Source organism: Ovis aries, chromosome 16 (assembly GCF_016772045.2).
Source record: "Ovis aries strain OAR_USU_Benz2616 breed Rambouillet chromosome 16, ARS-UI_Ramb_v3.0, whole genome shotgun sequence".
Lineage (NCBI taxonomy): Eukaryota > Metazoa > Chordata > Mammalia > Artiodactyla > Bovidae > Ovis > Ovis aries.
The window spans coordinates 35,994,307-36,016,599 of NC_056069.1; the positions used below are offsets into that span (position 1 = coordinate 35,994,307).

Sequence of the window (22,293 nt, forward strand, 5' to 3'; positions counted from 1 at the left end):
TTGAAGTAGCAGTTATATGCAGGGCCCCAGTTCTGTGTATTACTATAATAGGATGGCTGCTTTCCCTTTGTATGCTATGCCCAGCACAAGGGTGGAGACATCATGTCAAAGAAACACCAAAATGCTGTTCACAATGGTACATGGGTCTTTAGGGTCCAAGGAAAAGTTACAAAATAATTCACCTCCCTACATCACATCATTCCTCTCTCACCTCCAATACCCTCCTCTCATCTCTATTTGACCAATTGTCCCAGAAAGTCCCCAGTTTGCAAATCAGCCTCCCCCACAGGATCTGTCTCTACCCATCAGAGTTAAAGGATCCTTTTTAGCAATCTGTTCTCTCTTGGAAATAATTTATTGCCAGAAAGTAAGCGATAAAAGTCTGTATCTTTGTATTTAGGACAGAAAGGGAAAATAAGAAACAATACTTAAAACTAATTCTAGATCTTGCCTTTACTAAGTCACTTAGTAAAGTCACTTAATCATCCAGAAGGTAAGTTACTAGATGGAATGTGTCTCAGAATAATATCAGATGGTACTAATCAATATGTGATCCACCTCTGGGCTTTTGAAAATTAAATGAGAAAAACATGCAAAAGTTCTAATTCAGAGAAGAGAGTTTCTAAACTGTGAAAAGAACAAATTTTACCACCCCCACCATAGTCATTCTGAGTTTCCACATTGATCTGGAAGATTTAGCTAAGGGCTTTTTCCTTTCCCTAGGGACCCGGTTTTTAAATGGTGGGGCTACATCCTGCCTGAGGACAAAGGAGGGGCGGGGAAGGACACAAACACACACACACACGCACACACACTCTCTTTTTCCTTCTGACTTCTATTGCAATTTGTAAGTAAAACTTGAATCATGCTGTAATTTCATTCTGATATTTTCTACATACTGTTCTTTAATCAAATAAGGCAAATCATATCCTTACCCTCTCCCCTAATTTGCTAGATTTAATGACACCAGTTTTAGATTGTATAGCATTCCAAGAACAAGCTTTTTCCCATACAATGTGGGATTCAATTTCACTTATTTGAGAACTGACTGTTGCTAAAAATCTAATTATTTTTAATAAGCAAAATCATTTTGATCCATTTTATTCTTTTTATGATTAAGGAGCATGCACTTTAAGATTTGTGGTTCTTTGAAGTGTAACACTATGCATTACTAGTTCAGGTTTAAACATGATCTAGCAAGATCAGTACTTGTAAAAAAAATGGGGGAGGGGTTAGCTCAACACTTTAAGAAGGCAGTATTCTAAAGAACATAATTGTGATAAATTACAGTCATATCATAGATCTCCTCAATTTAAATTAATACTAAGAAATATGTGCATAATCTGATCCATTTAATTCTGATAAATAGAGTATATAAAAACGTTGCTAACCTATAGACAGATGGTTTAGACTGGGTAAATAATCTGGAAAACAAAGTGAAAAGCTTGAAGCATTTTATAAAATTTGCCAAAGCAAACCTAGTTCTAAAGAAAAACATTCAGGCAAGTTCCCCAGTTCAGGTCTTAATATACCTTTTATCCTATTAGAAGCTATTCCTTTCTTGAGCTTTGAAAGACAAAATCTGAGAGGTGCTTGATTAATCCTCAGGGATCTAAGGCCTTTTTAAAAAGGTACTCAAAGAACTAAGCAAATATTACCTCTGAACTTTATATTTTATTCCTTATTTGTCTGAGCAAAATCATATGTCCTACTAACAATTCTAAGTGGATACAACTTCTAACCTAAAAGAAAAAGAAATTGAAAGTTGAAAATGTGTTTTGGGATTTAGCGAGAATTGAAAATCCTTTTTTTTTCTATGAAGTAATGACTTTTATGGGGCTTTATAACAATAAGTTTGGTTAAAAATACTTAAAGCCAAGGGGACTAATTGGAGAGTCTCATATCATGCTTTGGCTTTCCTAGTGGCTCAAATGGTAAAGAATCTGCCTACAATACAAGGGTTCCATCCCTGGGTGGGGACGATTCTCTGGAAAAGGGAATGGCTACCCACTTCAGTATTCTTGCCTGGAGAATCCCATGGACAGTAGAGCCTGGCGGGCTACAGTCCATGGGGTCACAAAGAGTTGAACAAGACTGAGCAACTGAGCATGCACGCACCCTGACTGGCAGAGAGCTGGTGAAATTAGAAGATGGTAGAGAATGATGGGTAAAGAGCAAAGGGTGGGAATCAAGCACACTGAGATCAGGTTCTAGCTTTGGAGTGACTTTGGACAAAGGTGGGAATTTCTCTGAATCTGCATTTAAATCTGATTATTCTTCTCCCTACTCACCGCACGGTCTTTACTCCCCCCTCTACACACATTCACACTCACACAAAACTGTGACAATTACCACTCTACATGGCTTCACTTTGCCTTTAGGATAAGTCCCAAGCATGTTCGCACAAAGCAGTGTCCCCCTCACATCTGTCCCTGATTCCCTTAGATCCCCCAGCAGTGCCCCTTTTCAGTCCCCCAAAAGTGCTCCTGGCCCTTTCTTGAACCCATGTTATCCAACCACATCTTGTCTCATCTGCCTGGAAATAGTTCATCCCCAGTGCCAGTACCTCTTCTCCAGTTAAGTGAGTAACCCTGAATGTCTAGGTTTAAACATCATTTTCTCAGTAAGATTTTACCTCCTGTCCCCCTCTAAGTTAGGGTTTGTCATTATGCTCCTAGTTTCTCTCTTTCTTCCCTCTTGTTGCACTGGGATATCTCTTCCCCCAGCCCTCTGTTAGACTGCATGAGACATCTGTGTATATGCAGAAAGTGGGGCCCAGCATGGAGTGGGGAGCAGCAGGTTTGCCTTTTTCTCTACTGCGGTCCCAGAGTCCAGCCCAGAGGCTGCTTTTAACATGCACTGACTGGATGCGTGAAGGACTTTGTATTGGTAGACTGAGATCTCCTCCCAGACGTGTGAGGGCCAGATGTCTGCACAGAGTTCAGAACCTCTCAGCACCTGGTAAATATCTCAGCCAATGGTGGCTATTATCATTAATAGAAATTTTTAAGTGATGAATTCGTTTCATTTCTAAATTCTTCAGTGGGCACCTCTCCAATTGGGAAAGTTAAGAGTAGATTAGCAAGTTGCCCATTTCTATCCATTCTTTTCAATACTATTGCAGACTTTTGGAGCAGAACAAGATGAAACAACGTGCCAAACCAAAATTAGAGCCAGGATAGAAAATGGCTTTGATGTGATGGATCGAGTGTAATTGTATGTTTGCATGGGCCTGGCTGTACTCCAGGTGCACACATCCATAACCCAGGCCATCAACCAGATGTTACCAGTGTTTTTATATTAAAAAAATACAGAAATATGATCTATGCCTATAGAAACCTACATGTTAGCACTTGGAAAATGATGGCAATGAATATCATATAAAAACATAATTTGCAAAAGATAATTATAGAATCCACATGAAAGTCTTATACCTGAATCTTACACTTGAGTAATAAAAGGGTAAAACTGAACCTCCCACTGGAATTTAAAGAGAGAGTTTTCCTAAAAGAGATGTAATTATGTAAAATTTGATGGGATAAAGCCATACCTTCTTTCATTTAAAATTATAAATAAGTGTAAGACTTCTATTATTTTCAATCAACTAAGCCTCTAAAGTAACAAACTCTGCTGAAATCTAAAAAGGCAGGATAGATGCTAATGATTCTTAGTACTAGAAGAAACTTTATGATTCAAAGCAATGAAGTCATAATATTGGTACATCATATACCAGGACTGATATTTTAAAATGGGAACTTTTAATTCCATCTTCTATGACTGGTCTGGGGCTTCCCAGGTGGCTCAGTAGTAAAGAATCCACCTGCCCATGCAGGAGATGCAGGAGATGTGGGTTCCCTCCCTGGGTCAGGAAGATTTCCTGAAGGAGGCAAGGGTAACCTACTCCAGAATTATTTCCTGTAAAAAAACCATGGACAGAGGAGCCTGATGGGCCTCAGTCCATAGTGTTGCAAAGAGTTAGACACCACTGAGCAACTAAGCACAAGCAAGATGACTGGTCCAAAATTTCATGAGGATGTTGCAGGGGAAATGAAGGGACATTTAGAAGTGGAGAGTAAAATCTGACTAGCTTCTACCTCTTCTAAACTGTTATCTCTCTACTGCTAATAGCCTGAGACTGGCTTTCCTCTGAGAATCCTTAACTGAGCTCTGTTAATAGACTTGGTATATAAAGTTAAAGATATCTTAGACTGCAAATAATAGAAAACCCAAGCCATAGTAGCTTCAATGAATAGGGGATTCACTCATTACAAAAATCCAGAGTTAAGTGATTACTGGAGTTGTTTATAGTTCACAATGCCATGAGGTACCCAGGTCATTGTATCTTTCTACTCTGTTATCCTTAGAGCCTCATGTTTCAAGATGTTCCAAGATGTTTGCTGTAGTTGACATCGTATGTGCTATGAAAGCAGGAAGAGAATGTTATCTCTGTCTCCTTCTAACAGGAAGGCAAAGGCTTTATCAGAACTCCCAGGCAAACATCTCCTTGTGTTTTATTGGCTGGAAAAGAGAATAGTTAGCTGGACAAGTGTTAAGTGTGGAAAAAGAGGGAAGTGGATATTGGATAAGCAACTGACCATAATGCTTCCCTTGGTTTGGCCTCACACTATCCTGGTTGCTGATGGGAGGTAAGAAAAGGTTTTAATTGGCCTATGTGATCTGTCCTTCTCTCTTGGTAGGGAGTGGGTGAATGAGTGAAGATTTGACAGGCCATTTCAGGGAGCTTCCAAATCTGAGCTTAGCTAGCAAAGGAAATCACTAATAATATTTTGCTCTTAACTTAGACTTCAAAAATCATGATGTTGTTTAGATTCAGGTAGATAGCAATTCTGAGTTGAACTAGATGCTTTGTTGTCTGGAAAAGGAGTAAGTAAGTAACCATTTGCAGTGGTTCCTAGGTGTCGCTATGGCTGTGTGCCCCTGTACTCTAGAAATAGCTGGGCCTTCCTGGTGTCCAGACTGGCATCTCTTGCCAAGTCGGAAAGAGATCTGAACACTTCCATTCCATTCCCTTTGGGGAAGACACCACAGCATTTCTTCTTCCGACCCTAATGGGAAGCACATGGAGATCGCTGAACATTGGGAACCCTTCTTTGCTCAAATTATGTTTTTTGAGCAAGGGCTATGATAAAGTAACCTCTAAACATGACCCTGGCAGAAGTCAGTAGCCTTGCTTATTCTGGCCACGTTCCTGGTGCAATCCAGGGTTCTGGGAAGATTTACTTTAATTACAACTTCTTTTGCCCTTTTTCTCTCCCTCTTATACTCATGATCTCTTACATAACATGTGTTAGAGGTACCAAAACTGAAAATTTCATTCTCGAGCTAAATTAGATAAACGTAATTTGCACTTGGCTTCTTTTCTTTCAAGAGATCTGGCCAAATTAGCATGTCATACTGTTTTTCTAAGGCACACATAACTTAAATTCTCTTTCTTTCTTTAGTTTTTATATCTCAGTAAAAATTTCATTTTTTGTTTTCAGTGGCAAGGATAATAAAGAGGCATTGTATCTTCTAAATTTTCTTTAGCCATACAAGGTTTTATGAAGGGTAATTTTTATAGACTTTTTTCTTAGTCTACTAAAATTCTCATGAGAATTAGTTCATTTCCAAAAAGTTTTGCAAAGAGCTTATATATAAAAGTTAAAATTCATATAAATTAAAACATAAACACTGCATTCTTCATGAATCATGAAAATCACACATTAAAAGCCCGGATCAAAATCTCCTTTCAATTGTACTGTATTATTTAGCACAAAATGTGTAACCTGTAATTTTTGCCTTCAGTTCAATGGGACCTCAATGTACCAAACATTAATTGAGCACATTATGTGTGTTCAAAGGCACTTTGTTCTGATTAAGAGATGAATCTTACACCACAATACTTACTCTCAGAAAACTCTCATTCCATTAAGAGGAAACAGACATATAAACAAACAATTACAATGTGATGTGATAAATCATGATGATAAAAAGATATACAGGGAGAAGACTTAACCCTATTGGAGGACATGTAAACAGAGGGCTGATGTTGAAGCTGAAACTCCAATATTTTGGCCACCTGATGTGAAGGGCTGACTCATTTGAAAAGACCCTGATGCTGGGAAAGATTGAGGGCAGGAGAAGGGGACGACAGAGGATGAGATGGTTGGATGGCATCACTGACTCAATGGACATGAGTTTGGGTAAACTCTGGGAGCTGGTGATGGACAGGGAGGCCTGGCATGCTGTGGTTCATGGCATCACAAAGAGTTGGACATGACTGAGCAACTGAACTGAACTGAACTGAAAGAGAGGGCATTGGAAAGAGTGTAGAAGGAAGGTGATGCCTAAGGAAAATGCTTCCTTCATCATTAAGTCATGCTTGATTAGAGGAGGGTATTGTGGGCAGAGAGAAACCAAGAAGGAGTTTGTAGTAAAAGTGCAGGTAAGGAGTGACGAGGGCTTCCCAGGTGGCTCAGTGGTAAAGAGCCTGCCTGTCGATACAAGAGACATTCGAGATGCCAGCTCAATCCCTGGGCTGGGAAGATCCCCTGAAAGGGGAAGTGGTAACCCACTCCAGTATGCTTGCTTGGAGAATCCCATAGACAGAGGAGCCTGATGGCCTATAGTCCATAGGGTTGCAAAGAGTCAGATGTGACTGAAGCAACTTAGCACACATGTGTGCAAGGAGTGATAAGAACCTGAACTGAGACGGTGCCAGAGGAGAGAGATGACAGAGAATGAGTCTGCAATACTTAGGAAGTAAAACTGAATACTTTGTCAGTTTGATTTAGTATCTTCCCAAAAAGCTGCCGAAGATAAGACTTATTGATAGTTCATCAAGACAGTTTTATTGGCACAGTCTTTTCAGTAGATAACTGGATTTGAAACAAAGTTTAGCAAACTATATAGGCACAATCTGCTTTTGTTTGAATATTGCATGTGTATAAATTCCCAAGGCTACATGCACAGATAGTATATTTCCAAAGCATTTTGTCTTGGTACATAACCATGGAAAGGGCAAAATAAGAAAATGACATAATATTTGGTGGGCATGGAGGAAAAAAAGCACATGTGTTTTTCACTGGTCTTTAAGTCTCCTTTCTGCCTGCATAAAGGAGTTACTTAGTTACTTGGCCACCTCCAACTGCATATTAGCAGAAAAGCTTAACCAACCTTGCCTATAAATGGCCAAGCAACAAACTGCCTCATTCATTCATTCTGTTGACATGTTCTGAGTCCTAGGATGCTTAGAGCCAGGGATAGAGAAATCAAGAAGTTGTAGCCTTTGCCCATGAGAGAAAAGGGGATGTAAACACATCCTTTTAATAACAGCTTGACAAGCACTTTATTAAAAATGGGGCTGGAGTCCTGAGAGAATGATGACAAATGAGCTAACTGTCTGGTGCCAACAGAAAAATTCCATAAGGGAAGTGATAACAAGGCTTAGAAGATTTTGAAAAATGGGGAAAGCAAGGACATGTGAGGGTGTTTCAAATATAGGGAATGATGGGAGACTGTATTATTGCTTCTTTGTTAGTTTCTTCTTCCTAATATAGGGAGAGATATGTAGGGACAGGAGAGGTTGTATCTCCCCACCCTAATTAAGGTCATGCTTAGCCAAGTTACTTACTTTGGCCAATAAAATCTGCATAGAAGTGTTTTGTGCCATTTCTGAACAAAACCTTTAAGATCTGTCATAACATTCCAAGGCCACTCTTCCCCTCTGCCACATGAAGAGCCATTTTCAGAAAGGGACTGCTTATTCAGTGTAGATCTCGGAGTAAAGGAGACTTCTGGAGTAGAGTTGAAGCTGCCCTGCAGACAGCCTATAATTTAAGTAAGAAGGAAATTTATGTTGTTGAAAACCATTGAGACCTGTGGATGGTCATTAAAGCAGCACAACTTAGGAAAGCTGACAAGCATGGAAGCAGTGCATGCAAAGATGCAGAAGTATCAGTGGATATGGAGTGAGAAATGGTGAGAAGTTTAGTGCAGACCCGGCATTTAAAGCCTCATGTGGCCAGAAATAACCCAAAAGGGCAGTTAGGAAGAGATTTTTCAAGGGTCTTACATGTCCTGCTAGGAAAGTTAACTTTATCCTTTAAATGGTAGAAAGTCAGCAGAAGGTAAGGAGTGACATGATAAGATTTATCTCTTAGGAAGGTGATTCTAATGAGAACAGAAAAATACTAGAACCAGTGAAATGAGCCAAGATGTTGTTATGATACTAGTAACTAACATGCAATGTGCATTTATAATGTGCTAGACATTTCATATATATTTACCAAAGTAATCCTCAAACAGCCCCAGTTAGTGACTAGAAGGATCCTTATGCTTCCCAGTGGAACAGTGGTAAAGAATCTGCCTGCCAATGCAGGAGATGCAGGTTTGATCCCTGAGTAGGGAAGATCCCCTGGGTTAGGAAACGGCAACTGATCTAGCATTCTTGCCTAGAAAATTCCATGGACAGAGGAGCCTAGCAAGGTACAGTCCATGAGGTCACAAAGAGTCAGACATGACTGAACGGCTGGGCACAGCATGACATAATGATCCTTCTTTGTAGAAGAGGAAACTCAGGCCCAGGGAGGTTAAATAACTTGGCTTCATCAGTCTATAAGAAGTGGTTAGAGTCAGAATTCCATCCCAAGCTGTCTGGATGCCAGAGCCCATACTTTTCGCCACGATACCACACTCTCAGTTTGCAAGCAGATGGGATCGGCATCTGAATCAAGACAGTACATGGAGAGGAAGTACATAGAGAGGAAGTCTCAAGTCTCATACCTCTAATATTGCACTGAATATGGGCATGAGTTGGAGTCTTGGGTAGAAGAAATGGAGGGGTCAGAGATAATGTCCCATCCTTAATCAGGAGACTAAATAAGTAGTGAAACAATGAATGGGAAATGGAATATTAGAAAAAGTTTAGGAAGAAAATGAAGAGTTTTGCTTGGGATACATTCACTTTGAGGCAGATATGCAGCACCAAGTGGAGACCATCTCTCTGCAATTAGAATATGATACTAAAGCTCAGAGAGGGAGGTATCTCCGGTCGTTCAGATGGCAAAGAACCTGCCTGCCAATGCAGGATACCCAGGTTCAATCCCTGGGTCAGGAAGATCCTCTAGAGGAGGAAATGGCAACCCACTCCAGTATTCTTGCTTGGAGAATTCCATGGACAGAGGAGCCTGATGGGTATAGTCCATGGGGTTGCAAAGAATCAGACACGACTGAACAACTGAGATAGATCCAGATGGGGCCCAAGCCTAGAAAGTGGACTCATTCATATTGGCAGGCATATGCAGAGTAAGTTGAGAAAAGGTCAAGGGACTAATCAGAAGAACTCCATTATGTGATGAACAGATCAGGAAGAGGAGCCAGGGAAAGACCGAGAGGCAGTGATAGAGCAGAGGAAAGCATCAGAGAACAGAGCATGGGTTTTCAAAAATGGTGTCACCAGCAGTGACTTAACCATGGAAAAACTGGGCAATGACCACAACCACCTCTGTCTGTGGCATGCTCTAGCCGCATAGTAACTTGAGAAAAAACACCCTCTACTTACATAGCAGCAAAAACATTGTACATCACCAGCATCCCAGCAGGGATACAAGGATGTGTTGGGTAGAGGTAGAGAAAAAGTAGGAAATGACCTCCCCCATCATGATGCTGATAGATTTGAGTACTTTCATGTTTATTTGTAACTACAGAACTGCTGATCAGCTTGTAAAATGACAAGTTCCCATAAATGGGGGAAAAAAAGTGCATTGCTTCAATTTACAGGAATTGCCTAATCCCAAACATGGTAATGGGGAAGATTCTAAAGTAAAATCTTTTCTGGAATACTCTCATCATACCTGGAAGAACCGGTTTATTAGATTTACTTCTTAAGTGCTCTCTAATAATGCTATTAAATTTCAACAGACTTTAACTAGTTAGAATAACAAGAAAGATATTTGCATAGAGTTCCCCAGGCTTTTTTGATGACTTGGTGGAATATCAGAATTTTTTTTAAACACATGAATAGCTTGAAGCTACACAAAATTTATGCAATATTCTACTAGGAACATCCCATATGCCTGCTTTGTAGTCGTAGAAGAAGAAAATATTATTTTGTCTACAGCACAAATGATGTCTTTGTCCAATGTCAAATTGTTGACATGTGTTGAGGTGGTGTTTGAAAAGACCATGGGAAAAAAAAAAAAAAAGAAAAGACCATGGAAACAAAGCTTGGAAACTTGGGGTTAATAAATTAGTTGTGTTCTATTGCAGGACTTCTGAGAGCCTTTAATATGCTGGGTTACATTGTGCAGCTCCAGAAATGGCTAGAGTAAGCAGCAGTCCCCAAACTTATCTGACCATACACCCCCCCCCATGTTTTTCAAGAGCGCATAACCTTCTTGATCGAATGTCCTATGCAGTAGATTTTATTTCCATTCTAAATGTTTGCTGCTCTTCCCTTTACTATCCTTTTCTATAGGATTATCCCTCCCTACTCCACTGAACCGGAAGGTGATGGCACCCCACTCCAGTACTCTTGCCTGGAAAATCCCATGGATGGAGGAGCCTGGTAGGCTGCAGTCCATGGGGTCACAAAGAGTCAGACATGACTGAGCAACTTCCCTTTCACTTTTCACTTTCATGCATTGGAGAAGGAAATGGCAACCCACTCCAGTGTTCTTGCCTGGAGAATCCCAGGGATGGGGGAGCCTGGTGGGCTACCATCTATGGGGTCACACAGTCGGACACGACTGAAGCAACTTAGCAGCAGCAGCAGCAGCAACTCCACTGAACACAAGAACAGTGATGTGACCTGCTTTGGTCAATGGAATATGGCTGCAAGTAACATGTATCACTTCTGAGCAGAGACTTTAAGAGCCAGCCTGAGGCCCCCTATTCCCTTTACCCTCCATTATAGGACCAGCTATGTCCCAGAGAAAGATGATTCCAATAGTCATGAGTTCTAGAGTGTTCTGTGATGGATATGTAGATACATAAACAGTCAACCTTTGATGTTGTAAGCCATTAATATTTTAGGCCACTTGTTACCACAGAGATTTTCAAAAATGACAGAATGATCTCTGTTTCCAAGGCAAACCATTCAATATCACGGTAATCCAATTCTATGCCCCGACTAGTAACACTGAAGAAACTGAAATTGAGCAGTTCTATGAAGACCTACAAGACCTTTTAGAACTAACACCCAGAAAAGATGTTCTTTTCATTTGGGGGACTGGAATACAAAAGTAGGAAGTCAAGAAACACCTGGAATAACAGGCAAATTTGGCCTTGGAGTACAAAATGAAGCAGGGCAAAGGCTAATAGAGTTTTGCCAAGAGAACACACTGGTCATAGCAAGCACCCTCTTCCAACAAGACAGGAGAAGACTCTACACATGGACATCACCAGATGGCCAACACTGAAATCAGATTAACTATATTCTTTGCAGCCAGATGGAGAAGCTCTATACAGTCAGCAAAAACAAGACCAGAAGCTGAATGTGGCTCAGATCATGAACTCCTTATTGCCAAATTCAGACTTAAATTGAAGAAAGTGGGGAAAACCACTAGACCATTCAGGTATGACCTCAATCAAATCCCTTCTGATTATACAGTGGAAGTGAGAAATAGATTTAAGGGACTATATCTGATAGACAGAGTGCCTGATGAACTATGGGCAGAGGTTCGTGATATTGTACAGAAGACAGGGATCAAGACCATCCACATGGAAAAGAAATACAAAAAAGCAAAATGGCTGTCTGGGGAGGTCTTACAACTAGCTGTGAAAAGAAGAGAAGCGAAAAGCAAAGGAGAAAAGGAAAGATAAACCCATTTGAATGTGGCGTTCCAAAGAATAGCAAGGAGAGATAAGAAAGTCTTCCTCAGCAATCAATGCAAAGAAATAGAGGAAAATAATAGAATGGGAAAGACTAGAGACCTCTTCAAGAAAATTAGAGATACAAAGGGAACATTTCATGCAAAGATGGGCTCGATAAAGGACAGAAATGGTAGGGACCTAACAGAAGCAGAAGATATTAACAAGAGGTGGGAAAAATACATACAAGAACTATACAAAAAAGATCTTCACAAACCAGATAATCATGATGGTATGATCACTCAACTAGAGCCAGACATCCTGGAATGTGAAGTCCTTAGGAACTGGAGTGGAGTCCTTAGGAATGTGAAATGGGCCTTAGTAAGTATCACTACAAACAAAGCTAGTGGAGCTGATGGAATTCCAGTTGAGCTGTTTCAAATCCTGAAAGATGATGCTGTGAAAGTGCTGCACTCAATATGTTAGCAAATTTGGAAAACTCACCAGTGGCCACAGGACTGGAAAAGGTCAGTTTTCATTCCAATCCCAAGGAAAGACAATGCCAAAGAACGTTCAAACTACCACACAATTGCACTCATCTCAACGCTAGTAAAGTAATGCTCAAAATTCTCCAAGCCAGGCTTCAGCAATATGTGAGCTGTGAACTTCCAGATGTTCAAGCTGGTTTTAGAAAAGGCAGAGGAACCAGAGATCAAATTGCCAACATCTGCTGGATGATGGAAAAAGCAAGAAAGTTCCAGAAAAACATCTACTTCTGCTTTATTGACTATGCCAAAGCCTTTGACTGTGTGGATCACAACAACTGTAGAAAATTCTGAAAGAGATGGGAATACCAGACCACCTGACCTGACTCTTGAGAAACCTGTATGCTGGTCAGGAAGCAACAGTTAGAACTGGACATGGAACAACAGACTGGTTCCAAATAGGAAAAGGAGTACGTCAAGGCTGTATATTGTCACTCTGCATTGTAATTTATATGCAGAGTACATTATGAGAAATGCTGGGCTGGAAGAAGCACAAGCTGGAATCAAGATTGCCAGGAGAAATATCAATAACCTCAGATAAGCAGATGACACCACCCTTATGGCAGAAAGCAAAGAAGAACTAAAGAGCCTCTTGGTGAAAGCAAAAGAGAAGAGTGAAAAAGTTGGCTTAAAGTTCAACATTCAGAAAACTAAGATCATGGCATCTGGTCCCATCACTTCATGGCAAATAGATAGGGAAACAGCGGAAACAATGGCTATTTTTCTGGGCTCCAAAATCACTGCAGATGGTGACTGCAGCCACAAAATTAAAAGATGCCTACTACTTGGAAGGAAAGTTATGACCAACCTGGGCATCATATTAAAAAGCAGAGACATTACTTTGCCAACAAAGGTCCGTCTAGTCAAGGCTATGGTTTTTCCACTAGTCATGTATGGATGTGAGAGTTGGACTATGAAGAAGGTTGAGTGCCGAAGAATTGATGCTTTTGAACTGTTGCAGAAGACTCTTGAGGGTCCCTTGGACTTCAAGGAGATCCAACCAGTTCATCCTAAAGGAGATCCGTCCTGGGCGTTCATCGGAAGGACAGATGTTGAAGCTGAAACTCCAGTACTCTGGCCACCTCATGCGAAGAGCTGACTCATTTGGAAAGACTCTGATGATGGGAAAGATTGAGGGCAGGAGGAAAAGGGGACGACAGAGGATGAGATGGTTGGATGGCATCACTGACTCAATGGTCATGAGTTAGGGTAAACTACGGGAGCTGGTGATGGACAGGGAGGCCTGGCATGCTGCAGTTCATTGGGTCACAAAGAAAGACACAACTGAGCCACTGAACTGAACTGAACTGAACTGAACTACCACAGAGAACTTAGCCTGAGCTGACTATATCCTGCCTCTAAGCCTTTATAATTTACCTGAACCTTACTGCTTTTTATAGGTGTATCAATTCAGCTTCACTCTTATCAATAATGAGATGTTCTTAGAAGTATTCTTTAAATTCAGACAGTGACACTTAAAGGTTTACTAAAATATATATATATGAAGCAGGACTTGGAGACAAATTGTGCTCAAACTCTTGTATGCCTAGAAAATACCCCGGAATTGTATCCAAAATGAACATTCTCACATCCAGTTCCCAGAGATGCTGATTCAATGAGCTTGGAATGGGTCCAAGGAATCTGAATTTTAAACCATCCTCCCAAGAAATTACCAGTGCAGGTGGCCTGTCAGCCATACTTGAGTGTTACTCTAAAGCTATTCACTTATTTACCAATCTTATGATAACATGTATTTAAATACCATTTCAATTTAAAGAGACACCGTGGAGACTCCTCTTTGGAATTACTAGAAGCATGTATAATTAGTTTCACATTTTAGCTCATATTAATTTTATTTCCTTATATTTGACCACAAAAGTTTTCATGCACACAGTGGTACTCTCTGCTTGAATGCCTATCATATTCAAAAAACCCGATTCTCGATGACCCTTGACTCTTCCAAAATAACCAACATGCTTGAAAAAAATTATCTGCTATCTATGATGATTAAGGACGTTCAGTTGCAAGTGACAGAAACTGAATTTGAACCACCCAAAGCAAAATAGATTTATTGGTTACAGAATTAAATGTGCGTGGTTTTGAGGGAATGAGTTTAGTTGCTGGTTGAACAAGCTGGACATGTTAAAACTGGAGACCAGACCTATCTATGGGATGGTTGGGAGTGGGGGAGGTTGTACGTGAGAGGGCAAAATGAGGGTGGTGTGCAGGTTCTCATGGGAGGGAGACTCTGGAGGTGGGTCTCCAGGGTGCTACCTGGAGTATCGGGGGCCGGGAGTGGAGTCTAGGCAGGTAATTTGTACCAAAGAAGTTTGGCAGGATGGGATCAAGTAGAAGTCCCAAACCCGAGCAGGTAAGGAACAGAATTAAGAACGTCAGTTAGCCAGAATCAAGGCTTCACCTATAGCTGGATGTAGATGCTCAGAAGACAACTTCAAGGGACTTCCCTGGTGGTCCAGTAGTTAAAAGTCCAGGCTTCCAATGCAGGGGTGCGGATTCGATTTCTGGTCTGGGAAATTATATCCCATATGTCTCATGGCAGGGCCAAAATATTTTCTACAAGATGGTTTCAAGTATATTTTGTTTTGTTTTGTTTTGTTTTCCATCTCTCAGCTCTGCTTTCTTCTGTGTTAGTTTTCCTCTCAGGGAGATTCTCCTATGAGAAGCAAGATGGCAGTCGCCAATTTAGTTATCCCCAAACTGGACAGGCATCATCGGTCTGGCTTGGGTCAAGGCCAATCTTTGACTCAATCGCCGAGGGCAGAGATTGACCTTTTGAGCCCTGCGTTCATCTCTGGAGACAGGAATGGGTTACAGCTACTGAATCACAAAGGTTTCCCAAAAGGAAAAAGGTTCATGTTATTCCCAGCAGAAAGAGGCCGCTGAAGACACAGCAGGGAAAATTCAGTCTGTCTACTGTAGCTGATGCCACTTCTGCTCTGGATCAGCAATCTGACAGGGGAGGAAACTCACACACTGGATTCTCCTTTCCCGAAAAGAGGAATTTTTTTTTTCCTAAAATGAACAAAGTAAGCAATTATATTCCAAAGTGTTTGAATTAAGCAAACTGCCTATTCCTTCTTGGAAAATACCTGCAAGGAACCCAATGTTATAGATTTCAGTTAGGTCTAATGGCAGTCATAGGAACCTGTGTTTTCTATTCAAGGTTGCATGTTAATGAATTTTTTTCCCCACTAGATATGTTGAGCTTGCATACCTATTAATCTTGCTTGAAATTCATAATTATTTAGTTTCCATGGGGGCCAGATTGTCTATAGATGCATAAAGTTAAGGGTCAAAAAGTGCTGGCAACCTTTTGTCCCTTAAGTCAATTATTAAAAGGCTGAAATCAGAGCTGTTTGCTACAGAGTTCTCAAAATATCACAGAGAAAAGCAATTCGGTCTTCATTATGGCCTTTACTGACTCACTTATGAGTGTTAGCCAAGAGGCTTCACATCAAGTTTCTTGACAAAAACAGGTTTGGAGTTTGCTGTGTCTCTCTATTTATAGTTCATATTTTCACTTATTTATTATCAGGGAACAATGTTAAGGTAAGGAGGTTCATATATAAAGTTGTTTCTCCATTATCCTATTCCTTTTATCTAAAAAAAGACAGCCTTTGCTTATTGCCTTAGTATAATTAGACTCCCTTTCTCATATTTTTGTTTGTATATTGCATTAATATGATGCCTTGTATACAATGAGTGTTCAATAAATGTCACTAATTAATGACTCAACAGAGGCTCAACATGTTTTGCATTATGCCACCGTTCAGTGAAGTACTGTGGAGTCATTTCTGAGATGACTTGGAACTCTGCCAAATTTTAGATATTTGGGCATTTTAGCAGAGACTTGGGAAATTCCAAACATGAGATTTTTTTTTAAAATATGGCTTCCTTTTTTTAGAAAAAGAAAAACATAACTGTCACTTTTATTTCTTAAAGTTCAAATGTAAAGGGAGTGCAGTTAATAAAATGAGGTATATTTAGGAAGACTATTAAACTCTATGCAGATCTTGACAACCTTGGCACTCAATATTTCAACATCTGACTGTAGAGAAATAGATCTGATGCATACAATCCATACATAACTTGTGTGATCACGCAGATTGAGCTATTTCTGCCCTTTCCCATGTCACATTTCCTCCTCGGCAGGGCTGATATGATAACAAGTGTATTTATCATTTTCAGACCATTGTAGAAAACAGAACCAACCAGGAAGCCAGACTCCTGTCCTGTCCCTGCAGCCTCCTGGCCATTGTGAAGGTGATAAATGGCTGTCTTCCTCCATAGCACTCAGGCATTGGAAAGTTCAAGGGCATGGAGGACTTATCTGTCAGCTCCTTCCTTGGTAGCTCATAGGAAAACTGTTAGAAGTCAGGATGGGAAGAGAGAGGAGGGAGGAGAGAGGAGGGTTGGCTGGATCCCATGGCCAGATGTCCAGAAACCAAATCATAATCATCTTTTCAACTAGTGTCCTTGAATTCCTTGAGCTAGCCATGAAATTCTCAAAATCTTGATTATCTGTTTATGCCATCAGTGTCAGTTCAAATCACGGATTCTGTGGACAGTTTGATAAATGATCTTCAGTTTTAACACAAGCAAATGCATTATGTTTCAATCAGTTGTTTTGTTTATTGAGCGCTTTGGGATTATGTCCACAGATGTATTTCTAGGTAAAAATTGAAAGTGTTGCTTTGCCAATTTTTCTAGGTTTGTGCATTGGGTGTATCTGGATTTTGGCCCAAATGCCTTCCCACAACAGGCATACAAACAAACCTTATGTAGAAAGATCATGTGTCTGGTTATATGATTCTTACTTATCCCAGGCAACTAACTACCATATCTAGAGAAGTCCCTGCTGACATTATTGTGATGTCTGCTAAAGAAACTGTCTATGGTCACATTAATGCAACAAAAATGATGACCAACCTTGACTCCAAGTTCCCCTTCACTTGAGGCATCTCAACTCTTGGCTTTTACAGCTGCTTGCTTATTGAACAGTGTCAGGTTTCTGTGGCCCTGAACACTGGCTCATATTATAGTCAAGTGGAAGCAAGAAAACTCAGGCAGCCTTTCATGGAAAGACAGGCCAGCCACAATTTCAGGTTTCATGGTAAATGAACAGAGGAAAAAGAGAGACGTCATGTCTTGAAAGTTATAGAGTTGCGGACGTAAGTAGGTTGTGTTAGAGCTGGAGATCAGAACTGCGTCCACCTCTGGGAAGGTGGTACCAGGGTGAGGGTTTGCTGGGACAAGAGGAGGGATGGGGGCAGTGTGCAGGGGCAGGGAGGGAAGGAGATAAACCAAAGGGTCACAGCCCTGGGAGACTCTAGGGACAGGAAAGTGGTGATCCAGACAGGTAGCTGCACTAAGGCAGTGGAGGTGAGGGAGGGACAGGTGAACCTCCTGGCAGGTGGGCTAAGCATGACCCGAGGAGGTGGGGAGGAAGGAAGTGGTCACAATCAAGAGTGCTAGTCGACCAAAGTCACAGTGCCATGTGGAGGTAAGGAGTAGACCCTAATCTTGGGGGGATGAAGGTTACAAGAACAGTAAGACAGTGGTTAAATCTTAAATTAATCTGAATGTCATATGTATGTCAGACACTGAACTGGGCTCTCGACTGTATTCATTCATTTATTCAACAAATTTTAATTGAGCATCTACTATGTGTCAAGCACTGGTTGTAGGCATAGGGGACAGAACAGTGAAGAAAACAAAATTTTTGCCCCTTTGGATCTTATATTTTCTTAAGGGAGACAGATATCAAATGAAATAAGTTTTATGCTAGATGATCAGGTTATAAGTGCTCTGGATAGAAAGAAAGCAAGCTAGACAGATAGAGAGGACAGAGGATTCAAATTTTACAGAAGGAGGCCAGGGAAAGCCTCACTGAGAAGGTAACCTCTCAGCATATCCTTGAAGGAGGTGAGGGGGGCGAGACCCCCAGATACCTGGAGGGGAATGTTACAGGCAGAGGAAACAGCTGGTGCAGAAGGGAGGTGAGAACGTGTTTGGTGTATTCAGAGGACACCAAGGAGACCAGGTGGCTGGATTTGACAGGTCAGGGGCAGAAAGTGGGTGAGAGAGGAAGCTGGCAAGGGATACAGGTGGGGAAATCATTTAAGCCCTATTAGGCCAGTGGTTGGAGAAGGCAATGGCATCCCATTCCAGTACTCTTGCCTGGAAAATCCCATGGACAGAGGAGCCTGGTGGGCTGCAGTTCATGGGGTCGCTAAGAGTCAGACATGACTGAGCGACTTCACTTTCACTTTTCACTTTCATGTACTGGAGAAGGAAATGGCAACCCACTCCAGTGTTCTTGCCTGGAGAATCCCGGGGACGGGGGAGCCTGGTGGGCTGCCGTCTATGGGGTCGCACAGAGTCGGACACGACTGAAGTGACTTAGCAGCAGCAGCAGCAGCAGGCCAGTGGTTCTCAACTGAGGTCAGTTTGTTTCCTGGGAACATTTTTGTTGTCACCATTAGCAGCTTTTTTTTTTCAAGTGAGATTTTGAGCAATTCAAAGGAGGCTCTTTGCATGCACAGGAAGCTCCCACTTGGGACAAAAGCAGGCAGCATGTTGGACAGTAGCATTAGATTTCAAACTGGCCTCTGTAAATTGAAGTTGTCAGAAACAACCAGATACGAAGTCATTTCATAAAACCTATTATTAAAGTCTAATATACATAAAGAATGGTATACACACCATGAATGCACATATTGATGTATCTTTGCAAGCAAAACACTGATACCTGAGTAGCCCACAGATCAAGAAACAGAACATCAGCGGTGCCCTGAAAATCTTCGTCATCTCCTCTAATTGCTATTCTTCCAAGAGTAGCCACTATCTTGACTTGTAATATTATAGTTTGCCAATTTTTGAACTTCTTAAGTGTTGAATTTTTATTTATTTTTGGCTGCCCTGGCCTTCACCACTTTGTGGGCTTTTCTCTAATTGCAGCGAGCAGGAGCTACCCTCTAGTTGCCGTGCCAGACTTCTCATTGCAGCAGCTTCTCTTGTTGCAGAGCACTGGCTCTAGGGAACACGGCCTTCACTAGTTGGGGCACGAAGGCTCCCAGCCTCTAGAGTACAGGCTCAGTAGATGTGGCGCCCGCTGCTCTGCAGCATGTGTGATCTTCCCAGACCAGGGATCAAACTCATGTCTCCTGAGTTGGGAGGTAGACTCTTTACCACTGAACTGCCCAGGAAGCCTTTGAACATTTTATAAATAGAATTATTTATTAATACCATGTACTTGACATTTTCCCCCTCAACATTACATTTGTAAGACTCACCCATGTTGTCATGCAAAGTTGTAAATCATTCATTCTCATTGTCACATTATATGATATTATATTATATGCCATTGTGTGGATACAAAAGAGTCGGTCTATTCTACTTGGATGGGCATTTGGATAACTTCTTGTTTGGGATTATTATGAGCAGTGCTTTATGAAAATTACAGTGCATGACTTTTGGTGACACACACATTTCTGGTCGGTATACATCTAAGAGTGGAATTGCAAGGTTGTCGGAGAGAAAAGAGGTCTGAGCAAAATGAAATGTAGCATATGCTAGAGCAGTAAGTTGTATAAATATGACGGGGAAGATCTGAATTGGTTCAAGAATGAAAGTAAAAGTCCACAGCCCGGATGAAAAACACTGCGACAGCAAGGATGCAAAGTGGAGTGTAGTTAAGGCTTTGGAGAATAATTGCGTGCAGGTAGGCAGGTAGTGTGCAGAAATCAAGGGGCAGTTGTGTGGGGTAATAAGGAGCTTAGATAAGAATCAGAAAGACCCGACTGTGTGACTTGGGTGTATCACTTGGCAGCTCCAATCTTTGACTTTTCCATTGCAGGAAATACAGATTGTTGAGAAGACTAAATTCATTCATTCAACACCTATTGATTGAATATCTACCTATGTTCAGGGTATTGGGGACTCAGTGGTGAACAGCAGAAAATGGTCCTGTCCTCATTGATTTTACTGGGAATGATACAGTAAACAATGATCAGTTAATTACAATCATGGTTAAGTGCAATGAAGGGATCTAACCTAGTCTGGGCACCAGGGAAGCTTTTCTGGGGCCAAGCAGACAGGAGCCAGGACAAGAGTTGGAGGTGAGAAATTCCAGGCAGATGAAACAGCATGAGGGAATTCCACGGAGGGAAGGAGCTTGGCACGTGTGAGGAAAAGAGAAAGTGAGAGTGCAGACAGAAGGCACGTGGAGGAGGGGGAAGATGGGTGAGGGGCAGACAGGGTTTTTAAGTGATGAAACTGACATCAATTGATTTTTAAAAATGTTAAACAGAAGGTAAGGAGAGTTTGGGGTCAGGAAATGGACAAAATTAGTTAAGTGCAAAAATATAGATTAATTTGTGCATTTGCATTTCCATATCTATCAAAGAATTTATTTACATTTATGGGATGTGGGACTACCAAGTGAATCTGGTAGTATCTGAAATTACTCAGGTATCAATAGCTATTAAACGGATGAATACAGAAATAGTAATATACTAGGTTAATGCAACTTGAAACAAATCTATTTAACATTATTTCATTCCTTTTGCTATGATATTAACTTAGTTTAGCTAGATCTCCACTCTAGGAACAACAAGTATTTATTATGTTACTATGCTCCAACCTCTGTTCTAAGCAGAATGTTAACAAGTGTATGTGTGCAGCGGAATGTAACAAGTGTATGTGTGCGTGTGCTCATTCTTGTCTGACTGTTTGCGACCTCAGGGACTGTACACCAGGGTCCTCTGTCCATGGGATTCTCCAGGCAAGAATACTGAACAGGTTGTCATTTTCTCCTCCAGAGGGCTCTTCCGACCCAAGGATCCAACCTGCATCTCTGCATCGGTAGGCAGATTCTTTACCACTGCACCACCTGGGAAGCCCAACAAGTATATAATCTCGTTCAATCCTCATCATAACAATCCAGGCAGGTACATTTTTATTATTATGCTCATTTTACTGATAGGGAGATAGACTCTGAAGACACACTGACTCACTTGCCTGAAATGACCATTAGTAAGCACAGAGGCAGGATTCACGCTCGGGCAGTCTGACTCCAGCCCACAAGCTCTCAGGGACTACTCTTTATAGCCTCCAGAAACAGGTGACAAACATGCCAACACAAACTTCTGGTTGGTCGGGTTGCTCCACTTCTCACTGTGAATTAATAAATTAGCGTGTGTGGTGCACATTCACCTCTAGTGAGTGGCTTAGCATGATTCGATTTCCTAATAGTGTACTGAGATGGCTGAGCTTCCAGACCTGCCAGTCCAGCTGTGGTTCCATGACTACATCTCAGGAGAGTGATAAAAGTAGAGACAGGGTAGCGGACAGTAGGCAGGGTTCAAATCCTGCAGGCCTTGGAGACCATGGAAGTGGTTCAGATCATCCTCTTAGTGCAGAAGGAAGCAGTGTGATTGGTTAGGAGGTGATGGAAGTAGTTTGGGTGTGAGATGCTACCAGCCCAAATGGAGGTGAAGTGAGAGATTCTCAGTAGGAAAACTTGCAAAATACTTGGTACATGGTAGGTACCTTGTCATGAGTGGATATTGTTAACAATGAAGGCAAGATCAATTCGATCCAGCAGCCTAAATTTCATGGACTGGAAACTGTTGTCTAAAGCATGGCTTTGAGAAAGATTCTGAGCCTTCTTTCAGACCCGATTGGAACTTCACCTGGGTGAAGAGTTCTGTGATGGATTGGAGATGTCTGCCATGGGAGCTGCCTCAGCAGCTAGTAGCACAATGCCGAGGGGTACTCTCATAATGATCTTCAAGTACAGATAAGAGTCTCACACAGATGACTTTGAGTCATTTTTCTCTATAAAAATATTAAAATGCAGCATGAAATATAGAATGTAAAAGTATAAAAGTAGGCTTAAACTATACAAGGATAT

General features: G+C 41.2%; 1 protein-coding gene and 1 long non-coding RNA gene across 3 annotated transcripts in view; one reads left to right on the plus strand and one right to left on the minus strand.

Annotated features, from left to right (window-relative positions):
- Window positions 1-22,293, minus strand: part of LOC132657959 (uncharacterized) — a 116,211-nt gene that overhangs the window by 79,630 nt on the left and 14,288 nt on the right. The gene's annotated exons all lie outside the window — the stretch shown is intronic.
- The window catches only part of LIFR (LIF receptor subunit alpha), a 110,233-nt gene continuing 92,497 nt past the window's right edge, over window positions 4,558-22,293 (plus strand). The window contains exons 1-2 of one of the 2 annotated variants that reach the window (XM_060400477.1): window positions 4,558-4,646; window positions 21,200-21,328. In XM_060400477.1, coding sequence (XP_060256460.1) covers window positions 4,600-4,646; window positions 21,200-21,328 — 176 coding nt within the window. In that variant the 5' untranslated portion in view covers window positions 4,558-4,599. The remainder of the gene's footprint in view (window positions 4,647-21,199; window positions 21,329-22,293) is intronic. The other variant, XM_060400479.1, reaches the window with a different exon arrangement.